Raw genomic sequence first — 22,744 nt, 5'->3', positions numbered from 1 at the left:
AATATGACAGTAAATACTAAATATTAAACATTATTGTGCAGCACGTGAGATCGACAGCGCACAGTGTGCTTTGAGGTAGGAGCCAAAAAGGGTGTAATTTGTGTGTGTGATCACCCGTGTGTACACCTGTGAGCATGAACGCGCTTGTTTTTAAAAGGTTCCTTCATGTAATGATCTGCTAGAGGGTGTGGGGGGCCACTGCCCCGACCTCCAGGGCATGAAGCAGGTATGGAGGAGATCAAGACTCCAGACATCCAGAGGCCCCCAGAACACAAGAGACCAAGGAAGACCAACAGAGGGGCAGCCGCGCCACTATCCCAGAAAGAGCTGAGGAGAGTCCCAGATGAGGGGTCACTCAGCAGCCGCGGAGCAGAAGCCAGGGGGGGTTGCAGTGACGTGCCCGTGAGCTCCGCCGGCAGCCAGCTGTGCCTGAGTGGCCGAGCCCCGGGCCGGGAGGCCGAGGGCACCCCATCCCTAAAGTGGCCCGAGCGAGCCCCAGGCTCCAGGCCCCAATAAGCAGCCGCCAAGGAGTGAGCCGGTGGGTACCTGGGCGCCCACCCCCGGAGACAGAGAACCACCAACGCACCGATGTCTGAGGGCGTCCGCCACCGGCAGGGGAAGTGGTGGGGGGAGATGGGCCTCCAAACCTTGGAGGGCCTGAGATGTCCTCAGAGAGGTGGCGTCTGATACCCAACCTGACATATAGACACAGACAAACAGGCACACACAGATACAAACATCTATTCCCACCCTCATGCTCTCATATACAATTGCTCAACACTCACCCAACGTGGAGACAGACATAGAGAGACGCTGTACACACAATCACACTCCCCAAGCGTACTCTAAGCCCCGAGTCTAGGTACCCTTGCCCCTGGAGGGGGAAACTGCACCCAGACTCAGGTGGTGTAACCCTTTTCCCTGCGGTGGGGAGAAGCAGACCGCCCCGACTCCGCAGCAGCAGGGAGGCCCCATACACCAGACCCCAGTCGGACGGCCAACTCCTCCTCCTAGCCCCCCTGCTCCAGCAGGCCGCAGAGAACGGGGGTGTAGGAAGACTCCAAACCTCCCTCCACCCGCTCATATGTACTGTTGATGTATGTGTGTTCTAAGGTGCATTTAAAACCCAGGAGGGCATGGAGCCACCTGCCAGAGCAGCAGGTAAGCATATAGCCCCTCCTGCTAGCCCTCAATGTCTACATGTATTTAAAATTGAGAGGTGGGCAACGACGCCAGGGGTGAGGTGTACACCCTGATGGTAGTTTGGAATCCGTGTAGCGTGCCCACCTCCAAGATCCTATATGTATGTGTAATGAGAGTGTGAGTAATGTGAATGTCTAAGTTGTGGGATAAAATTGAGGCAGAGGCAGCCAGAAGGGGACAGAGGGGGGGGATGTCTCCTCTGCACCCTGGTGACACACCCCTACCCCAAGGCCCTGCATGTGTGGGTGATTGTGGTGGAGCAGGAAGAGGGAGGCCGCTGGAGATGGGGAGGGAAGGAAGGGAGGGGCAAGTGACCCCTCCCTGGGGCCAGCTCCCCCGCTGACCCCAGTAGGCACCCCCATGCTGTGCAACCCGCCAGGGAAAGGGGGCCCAGGCCCATCCGGACCGGGGCCCAGTGCAGCAGCGCCCCCCGGCCCCACAGAGCCCGGGACAATTCACCCGACCCCACCACAGAGAAAACTGCACCCACCCTATCATCCACTCATCTTCCAGACTACACAAGATAATAGACGCCCAGGCTGAGATCTTCCTCCACCACTCTCTCCTGCAGAGAGAGTTCCTGAAGAGAGGAAAGCTCCTGCAAGATGTGACAACCTCCCCCACCAGTTGAAGAGCCCCCCAGGTGGCTCGATGCACCGGCGGCACCCCGCGCCAGGGCCGGGCCCCCATACACCCACCCGCCCACAACCTCGGCAACACACCAACCAGGACCCAAGCCCCTGAGGCCCGGCCAGGGCCCCAGCCCAGAGGGGGGTCCCATTTCACCGCAGGGCAACCTGCATGTGACAAATAAAGCTTCTTCTGATTCTGGAAGTACTTTTAAAATTCAGCTATACACTTCTTGGGGTTTGGTGAAATGATGAAATTTCCGCTTGATTTTCATTGGAAGGTTGACTGAGTTTCATTAATACATTACATGTGCTTTATGATCAAAGCCTGAAAGATGAAACTGACTTGTTGGGATCAGCCAAACACTTTTGAATTAAATGCATATTCAGACCTGTTAAACAACTACTGACCAAAAAGGACTCCACAGCAGAAAAGGAAGGAATCCCCAACTCACTCAGAATGGGGGTGTTCATAAAAGGTGATTGAACAAAAACATGAAATTAAACTAAATGAGCAGAAAAAAGTATCATGTTGCAATTGTGAGGGTTACCCAGCAGTACTAGTGTGCACCAGTGTGAACAACAGTGCTTGGCATCCAGCACCTGAAACCAGTAAACTCTGGTGTGACTATGTCTCTGCCCTGAGATTGGAGAGCACTGAATGGAACATAAAGGTGCAAAAGGTCAGAGAGATATGAAGGCGCCAGACCATTTAAAGTCTTGTAGGTGAGCAACAGGATCTTAAAATCTGCTCGAACCCTACAAGGCAACTAGTGAAGAGATTTCAGTACTAGAGTAATGTGTTCATATTTCCCTATTTTGGTTAAAATGTGGGCAGCTGAATTTTGTACCGTCTGTAAACCTCTACAACTTTTCTTCGGTAACCCAGAAAGGAGACCATTACAATAATCAATACGCGAAGATAAGTGAAATTTTGTGGTCCAATGACCATCAAATCTGTCTTATCAGCATTAAGAAGCTGAAAATGATCAGATAACCAGCCCCTAATTGCAGATAGACAAGCTTCCAGTTTGGACAAGTGAGCACAGTTTCCAATGGTTAAAGGATCATATAGTTGCAGGCATCAGCATAACAGTGAAAGCTTATGTGGTGGGGCGTGGTCTGCGGTGCCGTGCAGGGAGGGCAGACGCACCTGCACGGCATCCTTAATCACGCCCGCCTAGTTTAAAAACACGGGGACTCAGAGGTTGGTGTGTGTTGTGGTGTGATAAATAGTCAATAAAATGGCTCAAACGTGTGATCCCTGGACTCGCCGTGTCTCATTCTCACCACACTGGTGCCGAAACCCAGAAGCCGGCACGGCGGGTCCATACTGGAGCCAGGGAAGGGAAGAGCTGGCCCAGAGGGTGGCCGAAATGGCGGCCGCCCAGCGCGAGCAGGCGGCGGAGGTGCGTCGCCAGCAGGAAGAGCTACGGGACCGGTCCGAGCGCCACCTGGAAAGAATTGGGGAGCTGGCGGCGCTGCTCTGGGCCTGGGCGCCACCCCCACAGGTGTGTCCCGAGGACAGTGAAGCGGTGGAGGAGCCGCGTGAGGCACCTCAGCAGCCGGAGGTGGCAGACGAGGCGCGCGGGGATCTGCGCCTGCCGGAGGAGGGGGAGCAGCCGCGCGAGGGGCTGCTCGAGCCGGGGGCGGCGGCGGCGGTGGCGGTGGCGGTGGCGGTGGTGGTGACCGTGGAGCCGCGCAAGGGGCTGCTCGAGCCGGGAGCGGCGGCGACCGAGGAGCCGCGCAAGGGGCTGCTCGAGCCGGGAGCGGCGGCGACCGAGGAGCCGTGCGAGGGGCTGCTCGAGCCGGGAGCGGCGGCGGTGACGGCGGGGCCGTGCAAGGAGCCGGAGGTCCCTGTGCCAGGGGAGCCTGCTCGACTGGAGCTGACGAGCGAGGCGTGCGCCACGCTTGAGATCGCCGTGTTCGCCAGACCGGCCTCACCACCACCAGAGGCCGGCAGACGCCGCACGTCTGCCCAGCCGCCGCACGTCTGCCCAGCCGCCGCACGTCTGCCCAGCCGCCTGAGAGCTGGGGCTCACGATTGTGCCGGCCGCGCTGGGTGCACCTGCCACGGGGCCGACCTCCGACCCAGCGTCACCTGCGCCGCTGGATTCGCGGGCGGCCACCTGAACTCGCACCTCCCCGTCGCTTGGCCGGGGCCCGGGGGCGCCAGCTGTCATGGCTGATTCCCTCTCCCACTCGCGGTGGGGGAGTAGATTCGGCCAGATGGCTCCCCGGCCTCAATCGGGCGATGCGGGTATGTGGTGGGGCGTGGTCTGCGGTGCTGTGCAGGGAGGGCGGACGCACCTGCACGGCATCCTTAATCACGCCCGCCTAGTTTAAAAACACGGGGACTCAGAGGTTGGTGTGTGTTGTGGTGTGATAAATAGTCAATAAAATGGCTCAAACGTGTGATCCCTGGACTCGCCGTGTCTCATTCTCACCACAGCTTACATGAAAATAACATAGAAGAAGACCAAGAAGCAGCAGATAGAGAGAAAACAGTAATAGGCCAGTTACAGATCCTTGAGGGGACCCCATGCCTCACAGCGCAGGTCTCAGAGAGATCATTTTTAAAACTAACATTCTGAGATTTCCCAGACAGGTAGGATCTCAGCCATGATACATGCCGATAAAAATGCTGATAAAATGTTCAAGTTTATCCAGTAAAATACAGTGATCCACAGTGTCAAACCAGCACTTAGATCTAGCAGTAATAAAACTGAAGTGCAATCATTGTCTGATTTACCAACAGATCATTTACCACTTTGATTAAAGCTGGTTCTGTGGAGTGGTTTGGTCTAAAAGCAGACTGAAATGGCTCAAACTGATTGTTTGTTGACAGATGGTCGGTGAGCTGCATAGAAACAACTTTTTCAAAGATCTTGGACAACAAAGATAGATGTGACATGCGTCTATAGTTTGCAACTGAGTCAACTGAGTCCAGGCTTTTTCACCATTGTACCACCACTGCTGATTTAAAACAGGCTGATGTGACTCCAGTCGTCAATGAAGTGTTATGGAAAGTGCTCTATCCCCCGCGTCTGTGGTTCTAAGTTGTGGTGATGGTGCAGTTTCTGAGCACTTTTTTCACTTTCTTCAGATCCCCAGAGAAGTGTTGTATGGCAGTCACAGTCCAGTCCACACCTTGTCATCATCCAGTCGTGGCACCCTCCAAAGCCTGCAAGGTTCCATGTCTCCACCCATGGCCCGGTCTATGCCCTCCTCCCCTTCCAGGGTGGCATATGGTGGAGGGGGCAGTGGGGGAGTGCGGGACCCCAGCACTACATTAGCACAGACACTTCGCCTTTCGGGAGCAGGACGATCCAGTGCTATATGCACCAGCAGTGCCATCATGGAGAGGAGAGATGTCAAGCCTGGTGAGATTCCTTCATTGATCAGTAGGAATGTGCTTTTTAGCTGATTCCTACTGAACAATGAGTCACTACTGCAAGTGTTTTTTTTTCCCTTTGCTGTGACATAAGGGAAGAAGTTATGGGCTGTGATTAGTTGTAATGATGTAAGCCATCTCTCATGAATGCTGTATGTCAATGTCTGCCGCTGCTATACACACAGATAATCAGAAACCTCGTTACTGCTGTGTAAACTAGCTTTATTTTCACATTTAAGCAGAATGTCTAAATGTTTGGGGTTTGTGTGTGTGTGTGTGTGTGTGTGTGTGTGTGTGTGTGTGTGTGTGTGTGTGTGTATTTGAGCTTTTTGCATTTTTTTTTGTTTTTTGTTCCACATGGCAACCCGCTGTACAATGCTGAACTGATTTTACTTGCACTACACTCTTGGAAACATAACCACTGGCTGTGTTTTTACTCTTTATGTGTGTTTGCTCCACATTCTAAAGTGACAGTGTGTTTATGTGTAAATGCATGTATGTGTCAGATGAGAACGTTGACAGCAGTAAGGTCATGGCCTTGGTGGTGCGTGGTGAAGGAGGACCACATCCAGACTCCTACTGCGCTTCCCTGCAGGATGGAATAGGTCGCCACAGCATCTCCTCCCAGTGCAGTGCCCCTCCATCTCTCGCAACAGATGTGGTGAATGTTGGAGTCCTAGGAATCCCAGCAGGGCTGCAGCGGTACCGAGCCTCCATTAAACCCCTGATGGGCTATGGAGAGAGCCAATCTAATCTAGAGGACAGGACCCATTCCCTCCACAGGTATACTTGTCTATTTACACACATATGCAATAGGAAATGTCTGAAGTTTAATACTTCATTTCTGCACCATTTGGGTGTATGCAGCAACCAGGAGGCAACAGTCTGTACCAGTTTAGGTACATGTGTTAGATATAGTTCTTATAATGGGTTAAAAATGATCATTTTTAATTGGGCAGCATCAATGACTGCAGAAAACATGGACGACGCGACAGCTCCACAAAAATGAAGCCAAAACGTCTCTATCGCCCCCTGGTGTCTGGCTACAGTATAGGTCATAAACCCCGCCTCCTCCATGTTAGCTGATGGGACTGGGGTCAGACTGAAAAAAAAGAAAAATTTTTTCCAAAGATTCTTTCTTTTGTTATCAATAGTTCTCATCACACTGATTTATGTCCAAGGGGTCTCCTTTCCCATAAGTTTGATTCTAATTCCTACCGCGGTGATGTTAAATTGGGGTGTAACGTCATCATAACAGCTTTGACTGACAGCTGCAGTCACAGAGAAACTTGCGTATCTCTGTTCGTGAATAGCAGATAGAGCGTAGGCTCTGAGAGGAGGACCAGCGTTTACGTTACGAAAACACGCCTGACTGTTTTAACCTGACAGACTGAGGTGTTCTTCAGTAAACTGGACTACCCGACAGTTTTCTACAGGCATTGGGCAGCATATAAAAGAAACATCTAAACACACAAAAAACACACTTTTTTGTCAATGTAATCTTTAGTTCGACATTTTTCCAGTAATGCAAATGTAGGTAAATGAGCTGATTATTATATAGTGATTTCTATCTAACATTCACACTCTGATAGCTGCATGCAAAAGCAACTTGGGGTTATTATCTTGCACAAGGATATTTGACATGCAGACTGGAGCAGCCAGGAATCAAACCACCAACCTTCCAATTAGCAGATGACCTGCACTACCACCTGAGCTACAGCCACACCGTTTCTTTGGTTAGCTAAACCAAAGAAATAGAAAAGTCACTTTGGGTATGTGGCCTGACAGTTATAACATGTCATTTTGCAATCCATCAGTAGAAAGTGCCTTGAGGCAATTGTTGTGATTTGGCACAAAACTGAATTAAATTCAAGTAGGAGCTGACTGGGCAAGGCCTATCTGAGTGTGATGTTCAGTGTTGGGGAGTAACGGAATACATGTACCACCGTTACGTATGTAAAAGACAAAATATGAGTAACTGTATTCCGTTACAGTTACCGTTTAAAAAGGTGGTATTTAGAATACAGTTACTTTGTTGAAATAAGAATAGAATAGAATAGAATAATCCTTTAATTGTCCCACAAGGGGAAATTTGTAAATGGATTACACCGCGGTATTTTCCTGTTTCATAAGGCTATGCCCTCTCTTTTTCTGGTAATTCCACGCTGGTGGAAACCTAAACAAAACGCGCATTAAGAGGCTCTAATGCGTGTGACTTAACCTCGCGGCACATGTCACCCCTTATTGTGGCCCGCATAATGACATGAAGAAATATTTTTAAAAAGTATTATTCAACAAATTATTTAATATGAAGACGATAGGCAGTGTGGTAAAGGCATAGCATGTATGAAGCATGTAAATAATAATAACCACTGCAGCCACAAAAAGAGTGCCTGACGAGCCCAGTTGTAAGTAAGTTATTAAGACTCGACTGTACACTGTGTTCGTGTTTTCCTCCGAAACAATAAGTTCCGTTGGAGCAGCCTTTCAGCGCCTCTCTCTGTCTCGCTCGCGCTAGCAAAGTTGACCCAGACAACAAAGTAAAGCTAGTTTTCGGCTACAAGCCCGACATGAACCCGACGTATTAGCCAGAGGTCCCTTTACTACAGTTCGGAGCCACAGACCTGTTTTATATACGCCCGGAATAGTTTTCTATACGAGATTGCTGCAAAAAGTGCAGCCTTACCTAATGTCCACCTACTGTTACTCATTTATATTAAACATCTAGTTGGTATTGATATAGCGAGTAACCTTCAGTAATAGTAATAAATCACACAGCAATAGTACATTCATGTAGTTGTAAAAAGCATGATAATATATAAAGTAATCCAAAGTATTCAGAATACGTTACTCTCATTGAGTAACGTAATGTAACGGAATAAGTTACAAAATACATTTTGGGGCATGTATCCTGTAATCTGTAGTGGAATACATTTTAAAAGTAACCTTCCCAGCACTGGTGATGTTATATCACTCAAGCATCAGACCCAGCCATCCTGTAAGTCTTTTATATAGCAAATATTTTAAAGTGAATGTACAGCCTGTGTCTGCTGTTGAGGGCAGGCCTGGCCAAAAATCATATAATCAACAAGTTTTGGCACAGGAAAACAAATCTCTACATGGATTGTATTAATTTAGTAATTTACTCAATTGATTATTTTTGTGCATAACGCAGGCCAGATACAACAGTGTTTCCTACTCATAAGCTTTATTGCTCAGATATATATCTAAATCCAGAACTGAATTTAAAATCCTTCTCATTGCATACAAGGTCTTGAATAATCACGCCCCATCTTATCTTAAAGGCCGCTTAATATCTTCTCACTCCAGTAGAGAATTTTGCTCTCAGGCTTCTGGTTTACTTGTGGTTCCTCGGGTATTCAAAAGTAGAATGGGAGGCAGAGCCATGTGCTCCCAGTTTGGATTTGGATTTACTTTTAAGATTCATCTTAAAACTTTCCTTTTTGATAAAGCATATAGTTAGGGCTGGATCAGGTTACTGTGAATACTCCCTTAGTTACACTGCAGTAGGCTTTCCATTATCACCGAGCGTTTCTTCTTCACTCTTTTTTTTTTCTGCTCTTTTTTCTCTGCTTTTAATCATAAGCTATTATTAATCTATGGGTCTCTTCCCTGGCATGTCTTTGTCCTGTCTTCCTTCCCTCACCCCCAGGCGGTCGTAACATATAGCCGCCCCTCCCTGAACGTAGGTAACCGGAGGCTTCTTACTGTTAATGGGAGCTTTTTTCCTCTACACTGTCACCAAAGTGCTTGTTCATAGGGGACCATCTGATTGTTGGGATTTTATTTGTTTTCTCTGTATTGTTGTGGAGTCTTTATCAGTTTAAAGCACCTTGAAGCAACTGTTGTTGCGATTTGGCACTATATAAATAAAATTGAACTGAACTGGATTATATTTCTTCCAGGAGTATCTGAATCAAAATCAAAATCAGAATACCTTAATAATCGAAGAGGAAATGATGTGGTGACAATTGCTCCAAAATGAAAAGAGCAGTAATTAAATAAACTGAACTAAATAAAAGAATATATTACAAAGTTACAAAATTTAACAAAATATCTCTAATAAATGCAAATAGCTCTAATTATAAATATATTACAGAAAATTAAATATGCATTGAAGTTGTAAAAAAATATTAGGGAGTAGAGTTTAAGTACCTGCTCGGCACTGTGTTGGCACATGGGGAAATTATATCCTTAAACTTAGTTACAGTCCTTTGAGAAAGATATCTACTGTGATGAAATGTATTTTTCCACTGCTTTGTAACCCATTATTGGAGATTTAAGTATTATAAGGAAATGATCAGACAAAAGAGGATTTGGGTTGGGGTTTTTTTTTTTTTTTTTTTAAAGTTTTCCAGTTAGGGTAGACAAGGCTAAGCATCAAGCTTTCAAATTAATTAAAACTCTGTGTGGGTCTTTGGATGATTTGTAAGATGGAGTGGAAGATTGCTGCCACACCCTCTTTAGCTTGTGGTTCAAGGCTATTGATTCATTTAAACTACACATAAACAAAACAGTGAAGAAGGCGCAGCAGCGCCTCTTCTTTCTCAGGAGACTGAAGAGATTCGGCATGAGCCCCCGCACCCTCAGGACCTTCTATCGCTGTGCCATTGAGAGCATCCTCACTGGATGCATCACCACCTGGTACGGCAACAGCACCGCTCACAACCGCAAAGCTCTCCAGAGAGTAGTGCGGTGCTCTGAACGGATAATTGGAGGTGAGCTTCCCTCCCTCCAAGACATCTACAGGAAGCGGTGCCTGAGGAAAGCGGAGAGGATCATCAAGGACTCCAGTCACCCCAGCCATAAACTGTTCAGACTACTTCCATCAGGAAGGAGGTTCTGCAGCATCCGGTCCCGTACCAGCAGACTGAGAGACAGCTTTTTCCATCAGGCCATCAGACTGCTGAACACGTCATAGACACCTCACCCTCACTACTGGAACTTCAACATTATGCACTCCATACTGTATATAAATACCACTGTTTTGCACATACCAACCTCTGTATATTTTATATATCTTATTTTATTGTTTACTTTATTTCATTTGTAAAACATGTATATACATACTATATACACACTCAAACACACACACGTAGAAAAACATATTTAGTACACACATTCAGTAATGTATATACCTTTACATATTGTACATATATTTATTACTTTTTAGATCAGCCATTTTTATATTTTGCTTGTTTTACGTTATTGTATTTTGCACAACTCTGTTGCTTGTGAAGCTCGCACACAAGAATTTCACTCACATGTACTGTACCAGTGTACCTGCACATGTGATGTGACAATAAAAGTGATTTGATTTGATTTGATTTGATTTGAACTAGCATAATTATTCTGCTCTAACCAGTGTTGAGATTTAAATATATCTTTTTAATGCTTATTTGCTGATTATATTGTTTTATGTATAAGAGAGGGCCAGCCTTGAGTTTGAGCTAAGAGTACTGACAGGAAACGACATGCTTTTGCAGAGCACAGGAGCAGAAAGTGAAACTAAGTAGAGTGTTTGATCGAAATTTAAAGTGTGGGTGACGTCTAGAGGAAGAATATAAATAACCTGGCTTCCTGTTTCTGCTTGAGACTTTGGCTGGCGTGTCTGTGTGCCTGCTCGGTCTCCATATTCCGGAATATGTAAAATTAAAGATCATTTTTTGAGTTTGACCACTTTGAGCCGTGTCTTTCTTTGCCGTAAAGAATACAAAGAACTGGATTTAATACCAGGGTTCTTTAAAGCAAACTAAATCAATTTGTTCATCAATTACTAATTTATGTACTGACAGGGACTCAGAAGGGAGAGACATAATGTTTAATAATCCACAATTTGGTGCAGTTGTGTATACTATATTGTTCTTTGTAAAAAAAAAATTGTTTGTTTGTCTAAATCGCTTTTGTCATATAAAAAAAATCAGTGGTCTAGAGCTCCATGTAAGCTCTTTCCTCCAGACCATCCTGTAGAAAGCCTGTGAAGGTAGCTGAAGCTTCAACTTGCTTGGCAGTAGTAAAGAAACCTAAAGGATTTAGAGTTAGTTAGAGAAGTAGGCAAAAATTCCTCCTGAGATGTGTGCAAACCTGGTGACCAACTACAAGATTGGGAACAAATATTTATTTCAATCAATGACATGAAACTCAATTGATGACTTGTAATAACTAACTATGTAATGGTTTTTTCTGGATTTTGTGATTGCTATTATATCCATCTCTATTATAATGGTAAATGGACTGATTCTTATATAGCGCTTTTCTACTCTCCCGGAGTACTCAAAGCGCTCTATACAACTGCCTCATTCACCCATTCACACCCACTCATACAAGCACTTCTAAACTCAAGTGCAACGTAAACTACATTCATACACATTCACACTCCGATGAACGCATCGGAGGGCAACTCGGGGTTAGTATCTTGCCCAAGGATATTTGGCATGCAGACTGGGGAAGCCAAGGATCGAACCACCAACCTTCCGATTAGTAGCTGATCTGCTCTACTACCAACTACGATAGATGAAAACTACGATAGAAATTAGAGACTTTGATGAATTGATTTTTCATCTATTTATCAGTTTATCAAAGGACCATATTGTATGTGGGTTTTACACTGCTGTACATACATTCATTTTCTATTCCATCTGCTTTTCCTTTCTCTAGGCGGAAGAGTAGGAAGTATGCTGGCGGTCAGCTTCCCCCAATGGGAACCAAAATCCCGCCTAGTTCCCCTCACAGACTCAGTGAAGTCAGGATGTTTGATGGTGGACAAATCATCGGAGGTGTGGGCCTAGTGTCTCCTGAGAAGAAGTCACTGATTCGCCAGTCCCTGGGGCAGGACAATAACAGTACTACACTAGAGATTACAAGCAGAAGCAGAGGAAGTGGATCCTCATCCTCCACCTCATCTGTTTTTGCTGACAGTCCTCTCGGACAAACTGAGAGACTGTTTCAGGGCCATATGAATGCCAGCAATGCCCAAAGGTGAGCTGATAGCCAGAGTAATTGCCTTGTTGCATTGCGCCTATGACAAAACCACAGAAAACATAAATCACAGATATTCTTTTAAACAACAAAAAAGAACAACTTTTCTTGTGTCTTTCATAATGTATGAGAAAGATAACTAAGTAGTGGGTTCAGTTATTTTCCATGTTTAGCCAGTTGCATCACAAAAATAGTCCTTATATTACACTCAGTGGATGCTTATAGTGATAGATTATACCAGTAGCTGATAATCAGCCCAGATATACTCTGCTACAAGAACAAAACATGACATGTTGCCCTTTTTGAATTAAATACACAACTAACGACTTATCTCGCATTTGTCCTATGAGATATTTCTGTTACTAGGTCGAAATTACGTGGTAGAAGTTTGAAAATCTGACACTCAGTAACTGCAAAACTGACCCCACTTAAGTCACAAAATGCATGAAATTATTAACCTTATTTTGTCCTTTAAGGCTTTTTCAAGTATGATCAGTAGGTAGCACAAGGAGCTCAGATTCATAGCTAAACTAAGTGTCAATGGGGAAGTGACCAGTGAGGAAGTGGAGAGGGGAGTTGTTTTTAAGATTAAGCTTCAACTGTTCCTTTTGATAAAGTGTATGGTTAGGGCTGATCATGTGCACCTTTCTTCCTCCTGATGATGTAGACTCAGGGTGAACTACCAGGATGCTCTCAAAATTTCTCATCCACTAATATTGGAGTGTATTTCCCTTCCAATATAAAGAATCATGAGACCAATGGTTGGGAAATGGTGCTTAAACGAAATTATGACAGTTGCATGGTGGCAAGCTGTTCTCATGGTTCATATAAGTGTTATACGATGGATATAATGTATGTATTCCTATTTATCAGTGAGAGAATCAAAGCCATGGAGGAGCAGATAGCCAGTCTAGCAGGGCTAGTGCACCACGCTTTGTCCGTAGGACCAGGAGACAAGGATGCTGTCAGGTCTGTAACATCTACTGATATTGACAATTACTATATTAATTATTCTTACATTTATTATGTTTGTTGTTGGTAGTATTTAAAATAACAATGTGTATAAAACAAGAATTAATTTAATCAAATATAATATTAGTTTGACTAACAGATCTTTACCTCATAAAGTAAGATTATTTCTGTATACGATATAAACCTGAGTTAAAACAGTCATTTTAGGTCTTTTGTCTGTCTTACTCTGTGTTTTTCAGTGAGAGTCCAGAATGCAACCTTATAAACAACAGTCTTGGTGAGAGGTTTCTTAAATGTACATATTGCCACTATGAGTGTATCTCATGGTGTGAAAATTCAGAAAAAAAAAACCCAATTTCTTTGCCCTTCAGGAGTATCATCTGAGCCTCAGAATCCTGCTGCTTTGACTGACAGCTTTACCTCGATCCATCCAGCTCCTCGGGCCCCTGCTTCTGACAGCAGAATGCAACAGCGTTTAGTGTCAGCCAAGAGGAATGTGTGTGAGCTGCGACTCCAGTTGAACCAACTCAGACAGTTACAGGTACTCAATTCTGCTCACTATTTACAGTTAATGCAACACAAGTAATACTGTTGTTAATAATAATAGTAAATATTGACGTGTACTTTTTAACTACTTATGTTGTCTTACTGACAACTCAAAGCGCCCCAAGCCAAATCAATTCACTTCAGTTTAGTTTTATTTATGTAGCGCCAAATCACAACGATAGTTGCCTTAAGGTGCTTTACATACAGAGAAATCAGAGAAAACCTCAACAATCAGACCCCCCCCACACACACACACACACACACACCCCCACCCCCCCAGTCTTCTTCTAGTCCCTGTCAGGACTCTTGCTGCAGCATTTTGGGTTAACTGAAGGCTGATAATATCCTGATAATAATGATTTGTCCAGCCTAGAAGTAATAAATGCATGAACTACGTTTTCAGCATCAGCCTGAGACAGGATGTTTCTAATTGTGGAGACACTGCACAAATGCAGTTCTACATATTTGTTTAATTTGACATTGAAGGACATATCCTGGTCAAAAAGGAATCCAAGATTCCTCACAGTGTTACCAGAGGCCAAGGTAATGCCATCCAGAGTAAGCATCTGGTTAGATACCATATTTGTAAGATTTTTGGGGCTATGCATAATAAGCTCAGTTTTATCTGAATTTACAAGCAGGAAATTGGAGGACATCCAGGTCTTTATGTCTTTAAGACATTCCTGCAGTTTAACTAATTGATGTCTGTTATCTGGCTTCATGGATAGATAGAGTTGGGTGTCATCTGCATAGCAAATGAATGAAACTGTATGCTATGATTGATGATACTGCCTAAGGGAAGCATGTATAATGTAAACCGAATTGGTCCTAGCACGGAGCCCTGTGGAACTCCATAATTAATACCTACAGAATGCTCTAACTGCTATAATAAAATATTATGGTCAACAGTATCAAACTGTTAAATGGGTGGGATTACACCAGGGATCAGCTCTGAGCCCCTTCTTGTTTGCAGTGCTGATGGACAGGCTGACAGATGAGTTTAGACAGAGTCTCTGTGGACTATGATGTTTACAGATGACACTGTGATCTGTAGTGAGATCAAAGAGCAGTGGAAGAGAGCCTGGAGAGGTGGAGGTAGGCACTGGAGAGAACAGGAATGTAAGAAGCAAGACAGAATATAATGTATGTGTGAATACGAGGAAGACAGGTGTAACAATGAAGATGCAAGGAGTAGAGGTAGTCAGGGTTTAAATACCTGGAGGCAATCATCCAAAGCAACAGACACAAGAGAGCTGAAGAAGAGTGCAGCCAGGGTGGTGTGAGTGTCAGTGATGATTTGTGACAGAAGGAATGCAGCAAGACTGAAAGGGAAGGTTTATAGGCTGGTAGTGAGACCTGCTGTGACTTGTGTTTTGTATGGTGGCAATAATTTACTGCCACCTTAGGTTGGAGTAAAAGTTAGAGATGTGCAAAGGAGGGGTAAACAACATATTGTGCAAAGAATTCTGAGTATGCAGCTGCCCGGCAGGAGGACAAGGAGAAGACCTCATGGATATAGTGAAGAAGGACATGCAGAGGGTAGGTGTCACAGTGGAGGATGCTTATGATGGCTGGATGGTGAGATCGAGGTAAATTATCACTTGTTGTGATCCCTAAAGAGAGCAGTCAAAAGGAGAAGATGATCTTATGCTGGGCCTTGCTGCAACACCTCAGTTCATCATTTGCCTAAAACAAGCTATTATAGATTAAGTGTTATGTTGAAATGGCCATATTACCAATATTTGCTCTGAAAACCCCAAAAAGTTTTCCTGATTCCTGACTTGCTGGATGTTTTTCAGTTATCAAACCAAGAGACTGTGAGTTCTACACTGCAGATGGCAGGCCACGAGCTAGTGGTGTTGATGTGTGATCGGCTGGCTCAATTTGAGGAGGCAGCATTCAGACAGAGAGCTGAATTGGAAGAGGAGAGGACCCTCTACCTTGCTGAAGAGGAGAGAATACTCACACAGCTTAGGTAAGAATATGAATTTAAGAATTCAAGAATTTTTTAAAAAAATACTAATCTTTTGAAGGAGTAGCCATGAACCACACTGTGCTTGTCATCAGACATATTGTAATGGTCTGTTATGACAGACCTGCTGTCAGAGGCCACAAGAAGATCATTTGTAACCTTCACTAATGCTGTTTCTGTACTGTGATGATTTCTGAAACCTGAGTTAACCTGGCCAATTGTTCCTCTGCAGATGATCAGTTAGCTGTTTCACAACTTTCTCTTTCAAGAATTTCTGAGATAAAGAGAAGGCTTGAAACTGACTTAAAATTAACTAAGACAGCTGGGTTTAACTAAGGGCTTTTAAAATTATCTAGTTTTTCCTCGATCATTGGCAAATAATAATGTTCTAGTTTTACGAAGGCCTTTTTAAAATAAAGAAACAAGCAGTTTTTGCAACCTATGAAGATCTGTTAACATGGTGAGACACCATTTCCTCTCCGCCTTCTGAGTTAACTGCTGCAAGGCCTGCATCTGTGAGTTATGTGAGCTATTTGTGAGGCTTTCTTTGTCATAGGAGCCACAGTATCCAGTGGATAAGATCCATCCAGGGATGTAACGCTATTAATAACTAAGGACACCCCATGAATCAGTAGCTTGTAGAACCACATTTCACAGCATTAACTTGTAGAAATATTTTCCCCTCTCTTTACAGCATTGTTGAAGTTTGTCAAGGTCTATGCTCAGCTGTTTGAATGGCCCGCCACAGCATTTCAGTCAGGTTGAGGTCTGCACTTTGGACCACTGCAGCACCTTGATTCTTTTCTTTTTCAGCCATTATTATTGATGATAAGCTCTTGTAGATTTCCATATTGTCTTGTTGATGACCAAGTTTGATCCAAGCTTTAGCTGTAAGATAGATGGCCTCACATTTGACTCTAGAATACTGAACAGGTGAACAGATGAGTTCATAGTCAACCTGGTAACGACAAGATGCCTGAATTTTCATCCTTCCACCACCGTTCTGATGGTTGGTGTTAGGTGTTTGTGCTGGTATGCTGTATTAGGGTTTTTTTTTTACCAAATGTTATGCTGTGCATTATGGATAAACATCACTTTGGTGTCATATCTCTAAAGGAAATTGCTCTGGCAGTCTTGTGGTTTGTTCAGATGCCATTTTGCAATCCTAAGCATCAATATCTTGGTGGTTTTAATCCAAACAAGTGAGGAGTGGATCTAATGGAGAAACTGAGATACATAACTTGCTTTATCATCATGCTGGACTATAACTGGGATAATCATTTACAAAATTAACATTATGTTCAATTGAAATTTATCTAATGCAGTTTTATAATGAAACTTGAAACTAGCAACTGAAACCATAAACTTATCAACAAAATATTTGTTGAGGTCATAACTGCTGCTAAAGGTTCAATTTCCCATAGATTTCTTTTTGCAACCAAAGCAATCATCCCCTGATGTGACTCAACATCACTGTTGGCCGACAGAGCCACCCCACTCCCAGTGAAAGCTTTTACTGCAACTCCAAAAGTCCTACCTTTGTTTGAGCCCATGTCTAGTGTTAAGGTTCAGAAGTCAAGGAGAGATCTAGGAGGAAATCCAAATAACAACACTGGTCTGGCCAGGTGAAGTCAAACGATGATTTTTAATGAACACACGCAGCGTGGGGAGATGTAACACTGTACGCAGGCAGCATCAGATCTTCGCCCAGCAATGACACAGCAATACTTTTATAGCGTCGAGGTATGTTTACTGACGCCCTCTCTACGTCATTACATGCATCAGTTTCAAAACCACAAATGTTCTGTTGACAACTTTTAACACAGTTTAAAAAGAACATTCTCTTCGCCTCGAAGCCAGGTGCTTCCTGTCACTGCCGGACGCTCGCTTATCGTCTGGAACATCAGCAATAGTTCTGCAACAAACTGTCACGTATGCAGGCACAATTTTGCAGTTGCAAGCAAAACATGATTAAACTTTCACCTATTAATGATTCTCTCTAACTTGTATATGTGTGTATGTGCTAACCAAATAGGGTGCTAACCACAGTTGCACCCTATTTCACCTCGCCGACTAGCTCCTGACCTCTCACCAGACAGAGAGACAGAAGCCACTCTCATATATGTAATAACCGAACTGAAACTATGTATATATAATCTACTGAATAAATGTTTTAATCAAGAACCTCTACTAAAAGCTTAATCAAAGATATAAATGAATAAAAGATGTTAAACATCATCCAAACAACTGCTCAAAATAACTTGTACTCAGACTCTGCTTTCGGTTTCACTTCCTGCAAAGCACACTCTGCAAACCTGCAGTTTCCTGTCAAGACTTTTAGGCCCAGATTATATTCAGAAGTGATAATGCAATGTAATCTGCATATAAACATTTTGAGATTATAGATTCAACTCAACAGTTTAAAGTGGTTCTTACTGGACCTGTAATAAAGACTAATGTGATACCAATATGTTTGAACATCTGAATGCAATATCAATATTAATAATTACTGGAATGGTAATGATGATTATAAAAATAGCAGCAAATAATAGCAGCAAAATAGCTTTCTAATCTCTACACTCCCTCTCTTGGTGACTCTCTTTAGAGGGTCACCACACTTCACTTGTGTCATTTCTCTGACCCTCTCTAGCCGTCCTCTGGCTCAGCAAATCAGACAACAACCTCATGTCATCTAAGTGGTCCAGTAATAAAACGCCAGCTCCCACTTGATAACACTCATGCTTAACTGGTCTATCCTCCTCTTCTGGGTCCCTCTCTCGTGGAAATCTTCTCCTGTAAAGGATAAAAAACACTTTCTCCCTACTACGCTTCCCCTGACTTATGTTCATCAATTGTTCTCTTTATTCAAACTTGGTTCAACCTATTATGTTTGGGATTCTTTAATCAAAAGCATGAACCTAATTATCTTCTCCCTTATCTGATCTTCAGCATCCTGTACACAAAACTGTTGCAAGTAACTCTAACCTAAAGTCACCTTTCACAAGAAAATCATCATAAGCGCCTATTCTACTATAGGATCAAAGAGAAAACAACCATTTTAATCAACTAAGTGTAAGCATATAATCAATTACTCCTAAACAAATTTCATCATAGCTAAAAGCTGCCTAGAAACAACTCCTGTGTGTTAACACTAACTTCAGTTTAAAAACTCCCATTTCTTGTGTTATAACCTGTTTTGGTATAGCATTTTATTTCATTTTGCTGCTCTTAATGTAATGGTACATTCTAATTATACTTTATCAGACCTAACCAAAATATATATGCTTTCCTCCCTTTGGTCCTGCTTTAAAGCAAGAAACCTTGGTCACTTTGACAAGCGTTCGTTATTCTGTAACTGCATTTTATCTAATAAGACTCATCTGGAGCTGCATGTGTTATCTCGATATTTTACATGTCACACAGTTTAGTTACAAGCAAAACTCCTATTCAGTCCCTCTTTTCTGTCACTTGTTACTAGACAGGCTCAAATTCAGTTAGAAGCTAAATGAATTTGAGGCCTTTGGCCTGGAATCAATACTGTCATGTGTGTTTATGGACTGCAATCCTTCAATAACTCATATCATCCTCACAGTAGATTGGCTAATCATAGCGCCAGCCAAAAGCTCTTGACCCTCAAGAGACGAATTGAGCCACAACTCCTTTAAAGCCACAACATGCGATGTGTATGAAATCATTTCTATGTGTATAATCTTCAATGACACTTTTAACATCCTCATAAGAAGCTCTCTCCTCTTCCCTAGAAATAAATCTATTTAATATCTGTTTCTTAAAGCCTACATTATAACAACTTATTCTAAAAATCAAAAAAGAAGTCAAACATTTTCTCCTCCTAAAATCTTCGCTAGTTTCCCCCAAAGCATATATTTTATTCAAAGTGTCCCACAGTTTCCCTTTAAGTTAGGTGTACAGCTTCTTATGAACACAGCATTTTATCTTCTAAACCGAATTGAGTTCATTTTAATCCTATATTTAAAATAACAATTATCAAAAACCCCAAAATGTCATTAAGTGATCCTAAAACTTATTTCACTAGCCTTTGTCCAACCTTGTTTTGTTTAGATCTGTTCCCTTCCAGCTGTTATATAAACGAGTAGTTATGTGTAGTGTCTTTACATCAGACTTTAAGAGTTGCTGACCTAAATAGATGCTGATGTCAAGATGTCAGCTGTCCTCTTTCATTTAAAGTTAAAGCACTGATTGACCATGATTTAGTCCTTTCAACATTCACAGACGTGGTCTGACATCATGACCCTTTATAGTGTAAAATGCAGCTGAAGTCAAATCATTAGTGGCATGCATGGCGTGACATATCAACATTTGTAGGCCTAATGTTAAAAAGCAATTGTTAAAAATAGAGGGGTGGGGTGGGAAGTGATTTGATTTGGTATGGCATGGTCTTCCAAACACATCATAATTCATTCACATAATAACATGCTACACACTTTTTTCAACGTACTCTGCTAACATGGTTTGGCATTTATGAAGGTTCATGAGTAGGAGTTTCAGAATAACTGGGACACAGTTATGTTTCTCTATGCGAATTCAAACACACGTTTAACCAAATACCAACATATCAAGCCAGCCTACTCTCTTAAGCCCCAAGGTTCTTTCTGATGTTCCTGCTCTTGGTATCAAAATAAAGCTAACACTTGGGAGACTTCATCAGAGGTGGAAATATTAGAGAAGATGTTACTATGTCAAAGTAGCTGAGGCTGGAACATAGAACAAAAGGAATACTTTTTTCCTTGCCTAATTTATTTTGGAATTTTATTGCATATAACCATATTGAAAATATGCTTCAGTAGATAATAAACTCCAGAAACCAATCAACATACAGTCCCAATCAAAAGTTAAAGAACACTTGAAAAATGGCCAAAAATCATATTTTGCATGTTTGGATCTTAACAAGATTCCAAGTAGAGCTTCAACATGCAACAAGAAGAAGTGGGAGTGAGACAAAACATTTTTGAACATGCAATTTATTGAAAACAGCACTTAAACTGAAACAGGCTGTTTTACAGCTGATCAAAAGTTTAGGATCACACACCTTTAAAAGGCCAAATCTGTGGCAAAAATGTGGATTCATTGTCATTTTCTGTCACGCTGTCATGACGTTCTGATGACAAAGGCAACGTGAACGTGGTCGAGTTGTTGAACTGCATAAGCAGGGTCTCTCACAGCGCTGCTGATATGGGACGCAGTGAGACAGTCATTCAACCTGTAACCACAGCCATAAAGCTTTGGGTTAAGATAAACACGTTTGGTTTCTGTCGCTGTCACATCTACACAACACTTAATGTAGAAAGGGACAGACTGACTGACGGTTTCCAGGTCCCGTTGTTCAAAGATGGACCAGGCTGTTATATCAAAACAGTCCTGTAGTTAGAGGAGAGCACCATCTAGCCATGTTTTAATGACCCAGGTGCCTGGATGGGTCTGTTTGCTGCAGGGGATGTAGGCAGGGATGAGGACCAGTGAGAGGTGGTCAGATTATGTCAGGTGGGGGTGTTGTGTCACTCTGTAGACCTGCTTGATGTTGCTTTAGCTCTATAAGCCTGCTTGATGTTGCTCACTTAGCTCTGGTTATTATATTATGTATATTTATATATTTATGTGCATAGTGTCTATGCATTTATTGCTCCTACCCTTGAGGTTAGAGGCTAACTGCATATGTACTTTTATATTACTTGTAAGCTGTGCAATGAAATTGAAGTTCAATCTAATCTAATCTTGCAGCACCCCAGCTTTTATGTATACATCACTTTTGATGATGGTTTATGTGTTACAAATTTGTAGATGTTGTCAGACTGGTCTATCTAGTAAAGTGCTGGCAAGCTACAAGATGCCATGTCAGAACATTCCAGTCACTTGAACATTTCATACAGCAGACTTTTAGGTGCAGCACTTTTCAAGTTATTCACAAAAAGAATTAATGTAATAATCACTGATCTGGATCTCTATTATCTTTATATTAGGGCCACACACAGGACCATTGACTGTGACTCCTTAAATCTGCTCTCTGCTGCCATCTTGTTTCTACAGCAGGCCGTCACACAGTTGACTATGCTGCCTGTGACTGTTAATGCCATATGTTTCTGTCTTCTGTGTTCTTTACTTTGCAGTGAACTGGAGGACTATGTGGACCATTTGCAAAAAAGCTCCATTACCAGTACAAGCCAGCTGAGTGTAACTCTGAGAGATGTAGAGGAAGGAGCGATGAGCCTACGGGGGGTCGGGGAAACTCTGGCCATTCTCAAAGGTTAGTGGGTTTAGGGCAGGGGTCAGCAACCTGCAGTGCATGCGGCTCTTTCATCCTTATACTGTGGCTCTGCGTGGCTTGGGAAAATAAATTATAAGTATTTAATTGAGGTGCACTTTATTTTTGTTAGTTCTTTTTTAAATTGTAGTTCAAATTGGAAGATTATTGTGATCTTGAAATATTAAAATTAAATGATATTTTATTATTTTTCGGCGCTCAAAACAAGCGTCACGCTTGCGGAAGCCGGAGAAAAGTAAGAAAAGAAAAATATCTGAAGAAATAGAATAATTAATGATACCTGGGCAGATTCATTCTGGCCTACCAGTATTCCTAATTTGTCGAGAGAGACTGGCTAACAATAAAAGCTTACATGCCGCAAGACATTTCCAAACTAAACACACAACCTTTGCTGAAAAATATCCAAAGGGAGAAGAGAGAAAAAAAGATGTTTCGGAACTGATGCGGAAGGCTGATCTGAGGAAAAATCAATTCAAGAAGTGGATTAAATCGGCAAATTCAACTATATATGCAAATTTTGTAACCGCTCAGGAAATAGTCAGGCATGGAAGAATGATTGAGATGATACCACTAAAATGCCAGACACTGGAGAAGGACATCTGTGAAGCTGTGCTTGATTGTTTAAGAGCTAAAGAAATAAAAACAACCCACCTAGTGTCAGTGGCTACTGATGGGGCGCCAAGTATGATTGGTGTGCACAGGGGCTTCTTGGCATTGCTGCAGAAGTCACT

At 43.0% G+C, this 22,744-nt stretch overlaps 1 protein-coding gene across 2 annotated transcripts in view; it reads left to right on the top strand.

The window, feature by feature from the left end:
• The window catches only part of si:ch211-207d6.2 (SRC kinase signaling inhibitor 1), a 186,294-nt gene that overhangs the window by 121,499 nt on the left and 42,051 nt on the right, over positions 1-22,744 (top strand). For both annotated transcript variants that reach the window (XM_063461399.1, XM_063461398.1), the window contains exons 6-13: positions 4,939-5,215; positions 5,733-6,009; positions 11,905-12,225; positions 13,099-13,194; positions 13,437-13,474; positions 13,569-13,738; positions 15,543-15,718; positions 21,859-21,995. In XM_063461399.1, coding sequence (XP_063317469.1) covers positions 4,939-5,215; positions 5,733-6,009; positions 11,905-12,225; positions 13,099-13,194; positions 13,437-13,474; positions 13,569-13,738; positions 15,543-15,718; positions 21,859-21,995 — 1,492 coding nt within the window. The remainder of the gene's footprint in view (positions 1-4,938; positions 5,216-5,732; positions 6,010-11,904; positions 12,226-13,098; positions 13,195-13,436; positions 13,475-13,568; positions 13,739-15,542; positions 15,719-21,858; positions 21,996-22,744) is intronic.

This window comes from Pelmatolapia mariae, linkage group LG18, assembly GCF_036321145.2.
Source record: "Pelmatolapia mariae isolate MD_Pm_ZW linkage group LG18, Pm_UMD_F_2, whole genome shotgun sequence".
Classification (NCBI taxonomy): Eukaryota; Metazoa; Chordata; class Actinopteri; order Cichliformes; family Cichlidae; genus Pelmatolapia; species Pelmatolapia mariae.
The sequence above is the reverse complement of the archived record's forward strand: the minus strand, read 5'-3'. Positions and strand labels throughout refer to the sequence as shown.